At 33.8% G+C, this 19,186-nt stretch overlaps 1 protein-coding gene across 1 annotated transcript; it reads left to right on the plus strand.

Annotated features, from left to right (window-relative positions):
* Positions 1-17,532: 17,532 nt before the first annotated feature.
* On the plus strand, positions 17,533-19,186 carry LOC145737291 (zinc finger BED domain-containing protein 4-like). The gene has a single exon (XM_081991927.1). The coding sequence runs from the start codon at positions 17,579-17,581 to the stop codon at positions 19,184-19,186; it is 1,608 nt and encodes a 535-aa protein (XP_081848053.1). The 5' UTR covers positions 17,533-17,578.

Raw genomic sequence — 19,186 nt, forward strand, 5'->3', positions numbered from 1 at the left:
AATTCAAAAGGCGCAAAATGCTTGTATGAGATTCATTTACTGTGTAAATAAATACGATCATATATCTCCTCTGTATGTAAGTAACAATATTTTAAAGATGAATTACCGTATAAAACTACATACCGTGTTGTTTATACAGAAAATACTTTTAACTAAAACTCCAAGCTACCTTTATGAACTCATTATAGCAAGGGATGATATGCATCCATTAAATCTAAGAAATATTGTTAGATTTAATATTCCTCCGTCATAACACATCGAAATTCAAGCACTGCTTTTTATTTCATTGTATAGAATTACTTAACTCGCCTCTGTACTGGTTAGTGGTGGGTTGCAGTAAAAGCTCACTCAAAAACAAACTAAAGGCTATTTACTTTGAAGAACAGAGTAGGGGTTGATTAAATTGGATACAACTAGGTATGTAAATATAGATAGACTTAGTGGGTATTATTGTAATAAATCTCTAGTTAGTGGGCATCATAGAAGAACGCTCTAGCGAATGACTGCCTTTTGTGTAACCCCTTGAAGTTTGCACAATAAATATCTATTTATTTATTTATTTAAATTCTTCGTCTGGGGGTTCATTTTTAAGTTTTTTAGACTTTTTATAGGTCGTCATCTATTGGTAGTTTTATTTATTTATAAGAAGAATTAGTTATATGCTGTATTAAATTTAAATTTAAAGCAGACATTTTATTCCAAATTTTGTTGATAATTTTTTTACCCGAAAAGGATCACAAAAGGCATTTGACATAGTTTATGATAAATGAAAAAGTTCAAGTCAAATTTCTTGACGTTCACTACTTCTAATTTCTTCTTTGGTTTTCGGATTTGCAAACATTGAAATTTTTAACTCTTGCACGTTTTTTTCTGAAAAAACGGTGCTTGCTAGATGTGTCATTTATTTAACAAATCGTTCTTACAAACAATAGAATTATTTAAATAAATGGGCCTTTAAAAAGGCCTTTAAAAAATGCAACTTTACCACATCTTAAATTTCTGTGGCACTCTGTAAAGTTGACCATGAATTCGACGGATTATAGTCATATGATGGTGTTTTTAGGCACAATGCCTGATATTAGACAGTTATTGGTAAGGTTACGTTTTTAAACTTTTTCTTCATATTGGCACACGAATATATGTATTAGACTCAGCAAATAGTTTTTGTCTACAAGCATCAAATAATAATGCATTTTTTTACTTTGGTATTATAAAAATTACATTTTGGCAAGTTGATTTTTTTGTAACCAATCAGTTGACAGACTGAAAATACAAAAATTTTAGTTTGTAGACTGAACAAATTATAGGCAAGGCTTTTTTACGGTAAAATTTAAGTGACTTGGTTTGCAAACAAAAATAACAGGCATTTTTAATATATAAGCGTTATAAGTTAGAACGTTCTTTAATTTGCCACCCTAAAAACTATAATTTGTTTCCCCCAAAAAAGTTTTAAACAAACAATAGAAAAATTTTCTTTTTAACGACCTATTGAAAAATTGAGGACATTGAGAAATGACCCAACTCAATAAACATTGTTAATGTAAGGAATAAATCACGTATAATAACAATAGTAATTTTAAATACTCAACGACTGGTATTAAAAAATGAGATGAGAGTCTAGAAATGCAAGTCAAAGTGAACATAATAAATTAATAAACGATTTATAATTATATTGCAATGTTTGACAAAACTTGTTCAGCCATTTATTTGATCAATTTGCTTGAGTTAATGAAGTATTAAAAAAGAAACAAAAATATTGATGTCATTATATTCAGTTATTGTCAGACATGTGTCTCATATTAGAATGAATAACGCAGAAACTATACGATCAATATATAATATAGAACACCAAAAACTGTCTAATGTGGCTCCTGTAGCGATCGAAAAAAAACGAAAATAATGTCACGTTTAATTTATGAGCCCTTCTGGATTCATCAATTAAACTGACTCACGACGTTAAACGTCGCGCCGGGATCTCAGTTTTAAGGATGGAATCAAACACTGAGTTTTCTATTAAACACTTAAATCTATTAAATATAGTATACATAAATGGGTCTGCACAATACGGTCATAAACACACTAAAAGTTGACAATTTAACAATTGTACTTACATAGATTCATAAGCTAAGGACTTAGCATTTTCTGGCGGCTGGCTTGGTCACTTTCGCGTTGGAACAACTTTGGAGAACGGACTACTTAACTTGATCTTTTCTCGAGGAGAGTCGACATTTCGACTTCTTGGGTCAGCTGGTCGCGCTACCGTCGATTGGTTCACACACTAATACCACACTGCTAAAATCGGCGTATTTTATACCCGATTGATCGGCTGACATAGTTTATTATTGTCGCTTGTTTTTCACATTTCTGTAAAGCAGGTGGTGGTGACTCATCACCGATACAATGCACTTGGTGCATGACACACTCGATGCATCATGGTGCGACCTTGCCTCGTGCGCTTAATATTTCGCAATCCTCGAATACTCTTATGTTTTTAAGTTAATAAGTCCATCTTTTGAATTAATGAATTTTCCATTCGTGACATATGCCTCCGCCACAGAAAAACTGGTCCCCAGTTTTAAATCAAAGGACACTATATACTCTCCTTAAAAACAACCATCTTGAAAAAATATCTAACTTGTAACAGTATTATACAATTAAACCAAAATTTCAGATTGACGTACATAAAAACCATTAGAACAATCGATAAGTTACGGTACTATTAAGTACATTATGATTAAAGCATAGTATTGCTTATGATTAACACAAATAACTTACTAATAAACCCAGAAAAGGATAATGGAGTAGAATTATAAAGAAAGAAGTATCTAGTCTTCGAAAATATCAATTATTGAATGTGCGTAAAATACTTTACTCCATTTGCCTTACATCGCTTCCATTTAAATAATTTCTTAAATCTAACATAGTTTAATAGCGCAACACAGAGAACATTATTGTTAAGCCGAGAATAGTTCACTCTTACCACGAAGATGTTCACTGCGCATAACTGAATGCCAATATAATGTTACGTGTTCCTTATTACTTGCATCAAATTGATGGATGTGACGTGGGTAAAAGTCCAATGACGTGTTGGTATTGCGTGTGGACTATGTTGTATACCAACGTCAACAGTCGTGGAAGAAATTAAATGTCTTCAGCAGAGCAGGATCAACGTGTGGTATTATTTCGATCTGGCTTGTTGACTCTCATGTGTGCGTTTACATGAAATAAAAATAGGAACAAAGGTTAATATGTGTTCATTAAGGCTTAATAAACTTATATCCAAAGTATACTCTGCATGCAGTTTTACGTATTACTTTATGAAGTTAACTGACATGTTAAAATAAACAGGAATCCGGTCCTGAAACTAAAAAGTTTGAACTCCGTAAGTATAAGACGCTCTAGTTTTCATTTTATGGAAAGTAGAACGTATTTGCCTGTTTCAAAAAATACAGAAACATTAACCGTCTCGAACCAACTTCAAATCCTTTTGGAGAAGATTGTTCTATCAAAAATAGGATATAATGTCCTCAATCAAATGCTTTTCCCTCATTGATTTCTGTAAAAATAAAAATATGCCATCAGTATGTAAATGCAAGTAGGTATTAAATGATTAACTTAAATCCTTTCTGGCGTATTAAAAAAACTCTAATTATTGCATTTCCACAAATTTGCATTGTTTGTCTTAGTTTCACTTTGCCTTACTAAGCTGAATCAAGTTTGTCATCATTGGGATTATCAGCCGGACGAAGTAGAAATAAGCAGCGATGTTCGCTTTTGTTTTAGTCCAGGAGCTGATGTATTTTTGTAACTCTTTATTTTTTAGTTAAGCCGCCTGAGACTCCTGAACTGGTTCTTCTAGGCAATAGATTAAGGATCGAGTTAAGAAGACTAGAATGAAGAAATCAATCATAGGATTATTGGAGTAAGTGCTCATTATCCGTTTACCATTTTTCCTTAGTTATTTTCTATTATTGGTCAGTTCTATTTTTTATGTTTTATATATCAATTATCTTTCATTTATCAACCTTTACTAATTAGTTTTAAAGAAAAGTAATTTACTAATTAAATAAAAAATTTAACCTAAGTATACTAAAAGTATATTTTCTTAATTTTATGTCTGATCCTATTGAGGCATTAACTCAGACTTTATCTCAGTTAAGTTTACTAGGAAGTCTACCAACTTCAAGTACAGAAGATCTTTACGAAACAGTTTGTGAAAGTGAATCTCTTGAACAAATTAATACATCTCAATCCGAAATGAGTAACAAAGATATTTCCCTTCTCAGATATCAAGCTGACAATATACCACATTTCGATGGTAATGCAAGATTGTTACAAAGATTTATTTGTTCTTGTGAAAATTTCTTGATAAACTTTCAAAATGCAAATGACCCAACTGACGCAATCAACATCATACTCTTAGACACAATTTTGGGAAAATTACGTGGGAGAGGAGCAGATCTCATTGGCTCTAGATCCGAATTGAAAACTTGGCAACAAATCAAAAACGCTCTGAACGTAACTTTCTCAGACCAAAGAGGTATTGATTGTCTTATCCAAGATTTAATTTCCATTAAACCTTTAAAAAATGAAACTCCTATAAATTTCAGAATGCGTATTCAAGACGCCAGAAGTCTCTTATTTGCTAAATTAAGTTCTTTGATTGTAAACGAAAATGAAAAATTAATTAAAATTGCCCATTATGACGATTTTGCACTACAAACATTTTTGGCAGGTTTACCTTATCATATTATGCAACTTGTAGTAAGATTAAAAAACCCAGAAAATCTTGAGCAAGCTCTTGCATACACAACCGAGGAAGAGAACTTTATTTACTTTAGTAATGGAAGAACTAACAATTCACACAATTTAAATTTTAAAAATAATGCACTACCATTGCACGTTCCAAAACCCCAATCATTTACCCCTTCAAGACCATCTAATTTTCAACCTAACTTTAATCATGCCAAACCTCTAACTATGTTTAATCGCCCCTTCCAACCACAAAACAATTCCTTATTTAGAAACCCTCAACCGAGTTTTCAGTCAAATCAAAATCTTTTTCAACAACGCCCTTTCCAAATGAGACCACCTCAACAGTTTCAAAATTTCAGAAACCCAATTGCTCCACCATCATTTAGACCACCCCAAAATTTGTATCATAACCCTTTCAGATCCCAACCTCAACAATTCAAACCTCAAAGTTCTGTAATGCGAACTCAACAACGTCCTAATAGTAACCTCGATAAAGTAACACCAATGGATACAAGATCAGGAAACACTGTATTATATAGTCCCCCTAAACCTAAGTATACATTTGAGGAGCTTTATGCTCAACAAATAAATGAATACCCATCTACATCCGAAGAAACACTTCAACATTTCGTCTTGCCTGATAATGATGCAACATCCCAGATTAATTCTGATATTTATAATAATTCTCCTGAATATTTTTATGATGCTTCGAACCTAGGTTACAACGAACTATATTATAATTCCCAGAATGACCATTATCCAGGTGAACAACCCGAGTACCCACCGGTACTTGAATCCCAAGAAAATTTTTCCCAGATTCAGCAAATCAAAGACCAGACATAATACAGCTGAATACAATACGATCCGACCTTCCATATATTTATATTCCTGAAATTAACGCTAACTTTTTAGTTGACACCGGCAGTTCTCGTAGTTTAATAAACCCTTAACTTGCATATCATTATTATAAACATTTTATTTCTAAAGAAAATTTTTACATTCAAACAGCACATGGTGTAACGTTTCATGATGAAGTAGCTGATATTCCTATATTTGAAATTTTTAAAACTACAGGAAAACATAAATTTTACTTATTTGATTTCTCCAAAACATATGACGGTTTAATAGGAATTGATATGTTAAAACAACTAAACGCAAATGTTAACTTTAGCTCTGAAAGGATTGAAACACCAAACGTTAAAATTCCAATCATATTTGAGGAAAAACAAATTTCAAATTCTTCTAATTTTCAGAATAATTCAATCATAATTCCGGGAAGAACACAACAAATAATTAAGCTTCCAGTTACATTAAGAAACGGAATAGGTATTCTAAATTACATACACTTTGGCAAAAATTTGGAATCACCTAAGGCTTTAGTTAACGTATCAAATTACTATGCCATCACTTCAATAACAAATTCAAATGAAACCGATATTAAACTAAATTTTCATGAACCTTTCGACATTGAATCAATTAATATTTTTGATGTAAATTTTGTTGAAAGAATGGAGGCAGATCAAGACTTATCATGACAACACAATATCATAACAATAGTATAACACAATATCATGACGATCTTCTTAAAGAAAATATAAAGAACCTCCGCCTAGATCATTGCAATCCTGAAAAGAAAAATGCCATAAGAAAACTATGCTTTGAATTTAGAGATATCTTTTACTCCGAAGGAATTCCCCTTACTTTCACTAACAAAATTAGACATAAAATTAACTTAACAAACGACCCATTTTTACAAAAAGTTATCGTGACCCTGAAATTCACAAGGCTGAAGTAAAACAACAAATTTCAAAAATGCTTGAGCAAGGTATCATTCAAGATTCAGTTTCTCAGGTCCAATATGGATAGGTCCCAAAAAGCTTGACGCTTCAGGAAAACGAAAATGGAGAATGGTTATTGACTATAGAAAGCTCAATGAAAAAACTATTGATGATAAATACCCGTTACCAAACATATCAGACATTTTGGATAAATTAGGCAGAAGTCATTATTTTACAACTTTAGATTTGGCAAGTGGTTTCCATCAAATCGAAATGGACCCAGAAGATATTCAAAAAACTGCATTTTCCACCGAAAATCGAGTCATTACGAGTTTAAGAGAATGCCGTTTGGCTTAAAAAATGCACCATCAACGTTTCACCGAGTAATGGACAATATTTTACGCGGTTTGCAAAATGAAATTTGTCTTTGTTTATCTTGATGACATTGTTATATTCAGTTCATCTTTGCATGAACACTTGACTAGACTAAAACAAGTTTTTCTCAGACTTCGTGAGTCCAATTTCAAAATACAGTTAGATAAATCTGAATTTCTCAAAAAGGAAGTACAGTATTTAGGACACGCTGTTACAACCGATGGAGTTAAACCCAATCCTGACAAAATAGCAGCAATAAAAAATTTTCCCATTCCAAGATCACAAAGAGAAATCAAATCATTTTTAGGCTTATTAGGTTACTATAGACGCTTTATAAAAGATTTTGCCAAAATTACTAAACCTTTAACTCTTTGTCTAAAAAAAGATGCAAAAGTAGTACACAACACCGAATTTTGTAATGCTTTTGAACATTGTAAACAACTTTTAATAAATTCACCAATCACACTAAATCAAAGTGAATCTAAATAGTCAACTATCGAAAAAGAACTTCTTGCAATTGTTTGGGCCTGTATATGTAATATTTTCGCCCCTATCTTTTTGGACGTAGATTGAAAATTTATACAGACCACAGACCTTTAATTTGGCTATTTAACTTAAAAGAACCCAACAGTAAACTTGTTCGTTGGCGATTGAAATTGGAGGAATATGACTATGAGATCATTTACAAGAAAAAGAAACAAAACACAAACGCAGACGCCCTTTCTCGAATTCAAATCAACGCACTTGAAACTCAAAGTACTTTTAATAATCCAGGAACAATAGATTTTGACATCGAAGAATTTCTAAATCAAGATTATGATCCATCTATTATCCCACCTGAATTGTTACAGGAACGACCCTATATCTACTTCAGATAAAGTACAAATATTACAAGACGTAACCGTAGTCCCACCAAAATCTCCAGACGTAACCAAAGATGATTCTTTACAGACTCCTCATACCACTAATAACTTGACTAATTACACTAACGATGGTATTCCTATATTAGACGAAATCATTAACAACAAACCTTTTCAGTTCATAATTTTAAGAAATCCCTATGACAACATTGACATTTCTTGGGACACTTTCGAAAAACATTATATCTGGAATGTAAAAATTCCCAAATCCAATGAAAAACTTATTTTGGAACTCCTTAAAAGTTTTACGACGGATAAAAAGACGTTTCATATATTCTTTCATGATGACTCAATGTATAATGACTTCAATAAAGTTTACATGACTCATTTCTATAAAACAGGAATGAAATTGGTCAAATGCACAAAATTAGTTAACTCTGTAAAAGATCCCGCAGAAAGACTTCTCTTAATTAAGCACTTTTGAGCCATTCTACGTCTGTTGGGACCACATTGGATGCTGAATTTGGCTCGTTCATGGTCAATCTGTGCCAAATTGTATTATTTCGTCTCAAAACCAGCAAAGATCGATTCCGCTGTTGTTCTAGTCTGCAAAATTGTTACTTTTGAGCCATTCTACGTCTATTGGGACCACATTGGATGCTGAATTTGTCTCGTTCGTGGTCAATCTGTGCCAAATTGTATTATTTCGTCTCAAAGCCAGCAAAGATCGATTCCGCTGTTGTTCTAGTCTGCAGAATTGTTACTTTTGAGTCATTCTACGTCTGTTGGGACCACATTGGATGCTGAATTTGGCTCGTTCGTGGTCAATCTGTGCTAAATTGTATTCTTTCGTCGCAAAAGCAGCAAAGATCGATTCCGCTGCTGTTCTAGTCTGCATAATTGTTACTTTTGAGCCATTCTACGTCTGTTGGGACCACATTGGATGCTGAATTTGGCTAGTACGTGGTCAATCTGTGCCAAATTCTATTATTTCGTCTCAAAACCAGCAAAGATCGATTCCGCTGTTGTTCTAGTCTGCATATTTGTTTTTTTTGAGCCATTCTATGTCTGTTGGGACCACATTGGATGCTGAATTTGGCTCGATCATGGTCAATCTGTGCTAAATTGTATTCTTTAAAAAAAAAAAAAAAGAAAAATTTAGATGGCGTGGCTGTGCAGTTGGTACTACAGTGACTTTATGCAAAATCATGTTATCTCACTTTTGATTGGTCGGGTTGATTTTAGATCAAAGATGGCGGCGAACCGCTGATAAAAATTTTAAATCCAATAATGATTAGCAACATACCGATAAATCAATCGCCTTGGGTTAAATACCTTGGCATAATACTTGACCAGAGACTTTTCTTTCATAAACACATAGACCACGTACTGAAGCGAGCTTTCATTTCAAAACAGATGTTATATCCATTGATCAAACCTTACTCATCTTTAAGCATTCAAAATAAACTATGTTGTAGTCTATGTTGTTTCATTCGCCCTGAAGGTAAAAAACGGTGTCAATTCGCGTTTAATTCAATCAATCAATTGTAGTTTGGTTGTGGAGCGACAAAGAGGGAAAAGAGGTAAGAGAAACTTTATAATGTGTGACTATAGTTTAGTGCAAATATACTGAGGTACTTTTAAAATACATTAACAAACCGGCCAAGCTGTGCTAATTCCGCTAAAATAAGATTTTTAATAAAGGTCTTTTCCGGAGACCTTTTGAGAAGGAAAGATGGATCATTCAACTGAAACGGGATAACTGGCAACCAACAGATCATTCCCGCTTATGTGAGGTACAATTTTTTCATTTATGTAGTGGTCAAAAGAATGTATCTAATGATTGTAATGTTTTAATTTTGATAGGATTACTTTGCTCCAGAAATGTGGGAGAAAAATGGATCAGAGAATAAAAGGGCCCAAAAATGTATAGCTGTACCAATAATTTTTTCTTTTGCAAAGCAAGAGGAAGAGAGAGGCTCCTTCCTGTCAAATCCCTAGTATTTGATGAAACATAATCCAAAATGTTGAAAAAATAAACATAAATTTCCTACAGACTTGAAAAAGAAAACATATTTACTGTAAAATAAAACTATACTAACTAGTAACTTAAGATTCTATATTTCAAAATTATGAAGTAATAAACAAACGGTATCATATCTCATGCTCATGTGTTCATGAGCTTCGATAAACCGATTCTATAAAATTACTTAAAGATAAAAAAACTATTCTTTTAGAAATTATATAGCCACACCACAGGTCCCACATATCAATATCAACTATTTAACATATTAAAAAAATACCAAAACTACATTAATAACAGTTTAGCATATGTAAATGTAATAATAAAAAAAAACAAAAATTTCAAACATCTAACCTAATCTCAAACTTCAACTTTAATTGTCAAAAGTCGAGCGAGAGTAGCCTCATCCAGCTTTGTTATTATTCATAAAAAAATAGCATTAATCATACTAAAATCGGATTTATTTCACAGATATCGAAGAAACAATACTTTCTAATCTGCTATTATAAAATCAAAAATTTAAATTAAAAAAAAGTCATTTTACATTATTCTTATGGAAAATTCCCGCGCAAAATTTTAGCCCAAAGATGGCCGCCAATTTTGCCTCTTACTGTACGCCAGTAAGTGTAGATGAAAAATCAATTAAAAGTAGTTCAATTTTTGTAGTTTTCCTTTTTCAATAATTAAAGTAATTCAACTACCCATAGCTCCGGATAAAACGAATTACAAATGGTAAATTTATGACATCCGATGGATGAAAGCACGCGTTCTTAAAATAGAACGAAGAAAGCATTATACATAAAATTTTCGTCATTATTTTGTTACAAACCTACGTGAAAAAGTTCGCGAATATTACGCTAAATAATGACGTCTCTGCAGTATGACAATGGGCCGTGATTTTCACGTGAATATAACAACATCAGATGACGTCTTAATAAACCAAAGTTTACCAGAATATGACGTCATTTTCACGACAGCTTACTGCTAGGGAAAATACTCTAAATTTCTACTTTTCACAGAAGCATGATTCCAGGCTCACATCTTATTCTTCGGAAAAATTCTTCTTTGTTGGTACTTATTTCTATCCTTGCAGCTTTCTTTTCATAGCGTCTGACAGCGTTAATCCTCGTCACCGTATAGAAGAGTAGAGTGAATAACAATTTTTTAAAGGATAAATTAGTAGGAGCTTTGCTCTTAGTGTTTTAATTTAAATATTAAGTATAGTCAATTAGTATGTAGTATTAGTGCCTTTCTTTCTCCATAATCGGCGTTGTTACCCCCTTAAGCACAACCTTCTTAAATTCAGTTTCATCATAACATGGGCTTCACTGTTTAACCCTTTATAAAAAGATAGCTAGTGAACTAAGTTGCAATTTGAGCTCCTGAAGATGGGCATTTCTATGCCCGAAACTGGTTGAGAAGGACTTAATTGAAGGCTGAAATAAAAATATTGTGGTGACTACTGTGTCTGTTATTACTTCCCTTTGGTATTCATACAACTCTACTGAGAGAAAAGAGACTTCTACTCTTCTACTAGACTACTACTTCCTAAAATCCTTATATTTAAAAAAACTTTTCATCCGTGTGATATGGGCGCATAAACTAGATCTGATGGTAAAATATTTTTCACAATATTTACATTTAAAAGGTTTTTCACCAGTGTGACTCCTAATATGAGTTTTTAAACTGAAATCTTGTGTAAAACATTTGTCACAATATTTACATTTAAAAGGTTTTTCACCGGTGTGACTCCTAATATGTCTACTTAAATTATATTTCTTCATAAAACATTTGTCACAATATTTACATTTAAAAAGCTTTTCATCCGTGTGAATCTTAATATGGGCATTTGAGTTACTACTTTTTGCAACACGTTTTTGGCGTGTGTCGCATTTATAGGGTTTTCGACTGTTATGCATCTTTATGTGCTTTATAAGAGAACTTTTATCTAAAAAAAACTTTCCGCACTCGTTACAGCCATACTGTTGGTCGTCCAAGTTAGTTGTCAAATGGTTGTTGAGGTTAGACTGTGAATGAGAACCTATGGTACAGTACTTGCAATAATATTTTGTTTTTTCAGGAATATTGTTTGAATCAAGGATTTTGAGATGACCTTTAATATCAGCAGTATGTTGATTTTGTTGTTCACTTTCACTGTGATGAATTGAACGTAAATTTGAGTCTGTACTGTTCAAATTAGTTTGCGAAGCAACAGTTTCTCTAAGACAACTGTTTTGGTGCTGCTCATATTCGTCCAAATTGTAGAATTCCAAAAAACATTGTTGACATTCATATTCAGGTTCCGGTTCATCGTCCATATTATGTTCAATAACATGGATCACAATGGCAAGTTTAGTGTCAAGCTGTCGACGACACCTCTCGCAGAAATACTTGCATGTTGGTTGGTGTTGGTGGAATTTTACTTCGCGCAGATCATCAAAACACTCTTTACAAGTTAAAAATTTGTAATAAGATTCCTTTCTTTTATGATCAACGACTTTTTCAGTGAGCAAATTGTTCCTAAAAAAAATCTAGATTATTATGAATTCATAACAAGTCACAAAAACGCAATATTATTTTATTTACTATCACTGCTACAAATTCCATATACCACAGGAAATTGAATAAGGATGTAGAAAAGCTAATTTATGTTGTCTACAAAATGTATATTTTTTTAATGTATCCATGTTCACATAGATTGACATGAATTAAGAAAATCATTTTTTAAGTAAGAACCATTTTGTAAAATGTAAAAAAAAATATTTTATAACACAAATTAGATTAAAAACTAATAATATTTTATTATTTCTACAGGGTGTCCCATAAGTGACACGTCACAGTGACACCGCAGGTAGGTCAGCCAAAGAGGCACCGAACCAGCCTAACATGACCCTAGTAAAAGTTGCATGGTTTTCGAGTTATTAGCAAATTACGATTTTTCATCAATTTTCACATTTTTTAACATTGTCAGTGCCAGAATTCTGTTGGAAAGCTCTCGAAGCTTATTTTTTTTATTGTATGGAATCCTAAATAGTTACTTAAGATGCCATGAACATGTTTTTGTCAAAAAGTAATGTAAAGTTCCGAAAAATACTGGATAAATCTTGATTTAAATTATCAGCAAAATAAGAATTTTCACTTTGGGCACCTGCCGTTAAAAAAAAAATGTTGAAACGAAACGAGCAAATAACGTCAAAAGATTAAGAATGTTATGCAAATTCAGAAATGGTACAATACAAGTATCTTATTCCGATAAAATTAGGTATTTTCATCACTTCACCGATACCCTACTAAACTAAGTTAAAACTAGGAACACCGCTAGCCATCGCTGTCAGGTAATTTTGCCGCTCGCTATGATATCGCATTTGATACCGGGCTTTCTCACGAAAGGAAAAAGATGGATAAGGTAAAGAGAGGGAGGAATATCACTGGCTAACTATCTGGAAAAATTTCAATGAAATAAAAACAGGTTTAACTTTCAATAATCAATCCTTAAATCTAACTTACAATAAATGTTCGAATTGTCTCCCTCGGACTCGAATTGTCTCCTCGGACCTCGGAAAAAAAATCTAGTGGCTTCAAATCCGGAGAACGCGGTGGCCACAATATTGGTCCTAATTAGTGATCGACCGATACGGGTATTTTTTGCCGATACCGATATATCGGCCGATACCGATATTATAAGCCGATATTATATCGGCATAGGTGTAAAAGTTGTAATCTCTTGTTGCCGGCACTGTGAAGTTTATAGATCTTAAGCGTGCCGACTCTCGGCAAACACGCGTCAAAGAGACCGGCTTTCCTTCTGCAAAAACGGGAGGGGAAGATGGGGTAATAATGAGCATTTATGGTTTTACTAAAGCTCTGAAACTAATTGTTTAACTCACTCAGATCCCACAGATCCTGATCCCAGTGCTAGAGGCTAGAGCATACACAGTGGCAGTGCCCACAGTTGAGTTTGGGCACGAGCAGTGCTAACGTCTTCGTAAACTATAAATGCCCATTATTACTCCATCTTCCTTTCCACCGTACTCCTTTTAAGACGGTACCTTTGACGGCTTTGCGGAGAGTCGGCACGCTTAAGATCTATAAACTTCACAGTGCCGACAAAAGATTAAATTTTTATTATTTTAGTAAACTTTGATTTCTTCAGCTAGTTGTCTCTTATCTCTCATACAGACTACACACCTTACAAATGGCCGGGATCGCAGTATTATTTGCATTTTTATCGATCGCACAGCATTTAGTCTTTGCCAGCTAATTATAAAGGAAACAATTAAATCTCCATGGAGAAGAAAAATACGCATAATCCTACAGGTTCAAATTTGAGATTTGTTCAGCAAAGCAAAGTCTCTAATTTTTTTAAAACCAAGGAAAATGCGGCATTGAATGCCGAACCAAAAGACAAAGAAATAAACAGTAAAAAGAAGAGCAAACTGTGGGCTTTTTTCGACAAGAAAAAATCTTCAAAACTTGAGAAGGATGTAGCAATTTGTAAGTTGTGTGCAGTACCTGTGTCTTTGGGTGGAAGTGGTCGTACAGCTAATACGTCCAACTTGAAGCACCACTTGAAGCGGTTACATGAGGCTGAATACGGCAATCTTAAACTTGAACAAGAAAAAGAAAGTAAGTACTTACGCATTAATAATAAGCGATTAAGGGCTGGTAGATTGAACACCGATTAACTGATTTTAACTAATTTTTTTTTTTGTTAATACTTTAATACGGTTTGAAAGTTGTTGGAAATCGTTTTATTTTTACGTGAAACAATGACGTCAGAAAGTGAGAACGGTCAGTTTTCAAACCGGTTTTAAAACCCTTTCCTTCCCAGTGATGCCATATGGCGTAGGTAACTAAATTTGTTAATATCAGGCAGATTTCTTTTCCCATTATTTGTTTTTTACTAAACCTACACTTTATCGTTACCAATAGATGGCACTAGAGTATCAAAACAAAAACGCAGGCATAACCTCTTTTTTTATTACATGTTCAATTGTCAGTAGTTGTGCGCATAAATAATAGGCGGTTATTTTGTGAGTCTTTTTTGAAGAAACGTAAGTATATAGTTGTAATTTTTGCTTATTTACCTTTAGTTAGATCTAATCAAGAGCTCTATGCAATATTATGGTGATTTCCAAATTGTTACTGTCATTACACGACTTTGAACTTGATGATTCCATATGGAGTCATTGAGCGCCAAGGTTAAAATTTTGGTTAAAATCAATTACTGTTGCAGGTTTTTATTATGTCTGATTACGTTGGATTATCACCTACTGAGGCAAACAATTTGTTGCTTCTGATGGAAGGTGACGTTTCTGATGTAGATATTGAAGACTTGGACAGCGAAAATGAAGAAATCTTAGTTAGCAACAGTCAGGAATCCTATGAAGTGATGCAGAATCCTGTTCCGTCTCACATTAGAAGAATTTCTGTTGAAATTGAATCTCAAACAGAAAACTATGAAGACAAGGGGGAAACTGAAACAGAAGAACCTGAAGATCCAGAAGATCTGTTACCGCTATCGGAAATTAGAAATAAGTTGGTGAGAAAAAGGATTCCAAAATGGATAAAAAAAGATATAGATCCGACAAGTACGCGTTATGAAGAAAGCTTTACACCTATATCTGACGATGAAATAACGCCACTAAGTTATTTCAAAATGTTTATTGATGATGACATCATAAATAACATTGTGGAGCAAACAAATTTATATTCTGTACAGAAAAATTTCAGATCAGTAAATACTAACTATACTGAAATGTGTCAGTTTCTAGGCATTCACATTATGAGTGGAATTATTCAAATGCCTGCTTTTAGAATGTTCTGGGCGAATGCAACTCGTCTTCCTATCATTGCTGATGTTATGCCTAGAAATAGGTTTGAAAAACTCCGCGCTATGCTCCATTTCAACGACAATTCTGAAATGAAAACAAGGAATGAAGAGGGTTATGATAAACTATTCAAAGTTAGACCATTTGTAGATGCCATCCGTAAAAATTTCGGAAAAGTGCCAAATGGGGAGCATCAAGCAATTGATGAAATCATGATTCCTTTCAAAGGGCGTTCAAGTTTAAAGCAATATATAAAGAATAAACCACATAAGTGGGGAATTAAAATTTTTGCAAGAGCGGGAGCATGCGGTTTTGTTCATGATTTCGAGATCTACGTCGGAAAGGGTACTGTGACTAATCCTACAGACTTAGGCATAAGTGGTGACATTGTATTGCGATTATGTCAAAGTTTACCACATAACAAAAACCACAAGCTATTTATGGACAACTGGTTTACATCGTACCAATTGCTTAGTGACCTAAAAAGTCATGGTATTTTGGCATGTGGTACTGTACGTTTAGCGAGAATGAAATGCAACATTTTGAAAAACGAGAAGGAGTTGAAATCGGAAGGAAGAGGATCGTTTGACTACGCAACAGACCAAAATAAAAATATTATAGTTGCAAATTGGTATGACAATAAAACTGTACATATTGCTTCAAACTATACAGGAATTTATCCAATCGGTGTAGTCAAAAGATGGTCGACGACAGAAAAAAAATATATCGATGTAGATCGTCCAGATATAATAAAGGAATATAATTCCTATATGGGTGGCGTCGACTTGAATGACATGTTAGTGTCATTATACCGTATAAAACATGGTGTGAAGCGGTACTACCTTCGCATTATTTTCCATTTAATTGATGTAGCTATCGTAAATGCGTGGTTATTATATAGAAAGGACTGCAACTTGAGAGGCACGAAACATAAAAGTCTGATAGATTTTAGAGCTGATATCGGGAATGCTCTTCTTCAAAAAAATGTCTGTACTCTATTTAGAAAAAGGGGGAGGCCTACAAGCACTGAGAGTTCACCTGTGGGATCACCCACTTTGCTTACAGCCATGCAGAACAAGAAAAAAATCACCATGCCAACTCCAGTTGATGATGTTCGATATGACTCTTACGGTCATTTTCCAACTCATTTGGATCCAAAGCAGCGATGCAGGCAGTGCAAAACATCTTATTCCAGGCTTGGATGCGTTAAATGTAAAGTTGCTTTGTGCTTTACTAATACAAAAAACTGCTTTGTTGAATTTCACGTAAAAAAATAAAAATTAAATTAAGAACTGTTATTTGTATTTGTTTTTCCTATCTGCCCAATGACGCCATATGGAGTCATTATTCAAAATCAATATTTCCGCTCCTTTTATAGAAATACAACATTTTACGGTAAAAATGAACATACCGGAGCACAAAAAGTAATACAAATATTTTTTTCTTTCAAATTCTGAAAAATTGGGCATGAAAGGGTTAAACACATTTTGAATACTACATGTTTGTGCAGCTAACTGATGCCGTTGCATTTTGAATACGTTTCAAACCGGCCCGTCCTTTAAGTACGATTAATTACAAAAATTGCATTTAATCAGTATTTGTAAAGTCAGATTTAACGCAAAAGTAAACATGTCACTGACGTATTTTATTTGGGCTACATAATTATACTTGTTGCAACTTATGACTATGAGTTATGGTAATTGTAACTTGTAATGTAATTATGTATGTCCAGAGTGACCCGTTTAAAGCCCTTCTTTTTTTTTTGTTTAGTTTCTTAGTATTTCATAATCAAGGTCAACCTATTCTCACTTTTTAGATACATCCGTTATTCACCTACCCTCATCTTCGGCGACGCAATCTGGTTCACAGCCAACGTTAACTGAATTTGCAAGTAAGCTACATATCTGGGATATCAATGGAGCGAAAGCTAAGCGTTATCACGATTTAATCGGAGAAATGATCGCTGTGGACAATCAACCTTTTACTATTGTAAACGATATTGGATTTCGACGACTGCTTTCAAAAGCGTTACCTTGTTATAAAATACCTTCGGCTAAATTTTTTCGACAAAATATTTTACCCGAAATGTATGAACGATGCAAAACTTCTTTGAAGGAAAAGCTGCAAGACATGAATAGCAAATTGTCAGTTACCACTGATATTTGGACTGACCAGTATAACAACAATTCGTTCATATCATTAACTGCACACTGGTTGGAAAAGTCTGGATCTAGATCTTCATTTGTTTTAGCGATAAAGCACTTTCCAGGCAGACATACGGGAAATGCTATAGCAGAAGTATTATCAACCATTCTACAAGCCTGGCAAATTGAAGAGAAGGTTCACATCACCATTGCTGACAACGCAGCAAATATGAGAAAGGCGATGCAGGAAGCTGGTATGCTATATCAACCATGTTTTATTCATAGCATTCAACTCGTAATAACAGAATCGCTTAAGTCTCAACGATCAGTCTTGGATGTTATGGGGGTTGCGCGGAAAATAGTGGGCCATTTTAGTCACTCTCAATTGGCATGCGACAAACTAAAAGTTATTCAGGAACAACTGAACATTCCTGTTAAGAAACTCATACAGGACGTGGAGACGCGTTGGAACTCAAGCTATTATATGCTTGAAAGGCTATTAGAACAGAAACGTGCGATCAATTTATGTATAGCCGACAATGCTGGATTGACAGATCTAACTTTTTCTCAATGGGAACTAGTGAACAATCTCGTTACACTGCTTAAGCCTTTTGAGGAAATAACTAAGCTGGCCAGTGCAGAAGATAGTATTATTTCAGAAGTAATCCCGCTTGTCAGTACACTAAAAGCGTATTTGTCTCAAGAATCTCAAAGCTTCTTTGGAATTGGAACATTGAAAGACGAGTTACAGAACAACTTACATAAGAGATTTCATGAAATATTTGGAAAAGATTATTTGTTAATTTCTACCTTTCTTGACCCTCGTTTTAAAAGTAAATTTTTTAATCAAGAAACGGAACAACTGGTATTAAGTAGTATCAGAAAAAATATCTTACAAGAAAGCGCGACTGGCAGCAGCGCCATTATTCAGCAAGCTGACACGGCGATAACTATTAGTACTACCCGCACATCAACTAGCGTAGGAGAAGGTTTAAGTGACGACGATGATGAGAATATGCCTTTAGCAGCGCTTTCATTACATTCTATGGCAAAAGAAAGGCAGGAGATGACAAACGAGAAAAAACGGAAAAACGAAACATCTTTTTGGGATTCATTTGACAATATTGTAGGATCTTCAATCAATAAAAAAAAGAAAGGAGAGTCCAATCAAGAAATGTTAGACAGGAAACTCTTACAATACATGCAATCTACAATAATTCCCAGGACAGATTCGCCTTTTCAGTGGTGGCAAGACCATAAAACAGAAATGTGTTTGTTGTATAGGCAGGTGGAAGTGTATTTTTCTGCCCCACCCGCAAGTGTTTCTAGCGAAAGAGTTTTCTCTGAAGCTGGAAACGTTTACAACAATAAACGAAACAAATTAACCCCTGAAATCGCAGAGAAGCTAATTTATAAATAA

The sequence above is a fragment of the Ips typographus genome, linkage group LG13 (genome assembly GCF_016097725.1).
Source record: "Ips typographus isolate SLU linkage group LG13, UJ_Ityp_2.0, whole genome shotgun sequence".
NCBI lineage: Eukaryota > Metazoa > Arthropoda > Insecta > Coleoptera > Curculionidae > Ips > Ips typographus.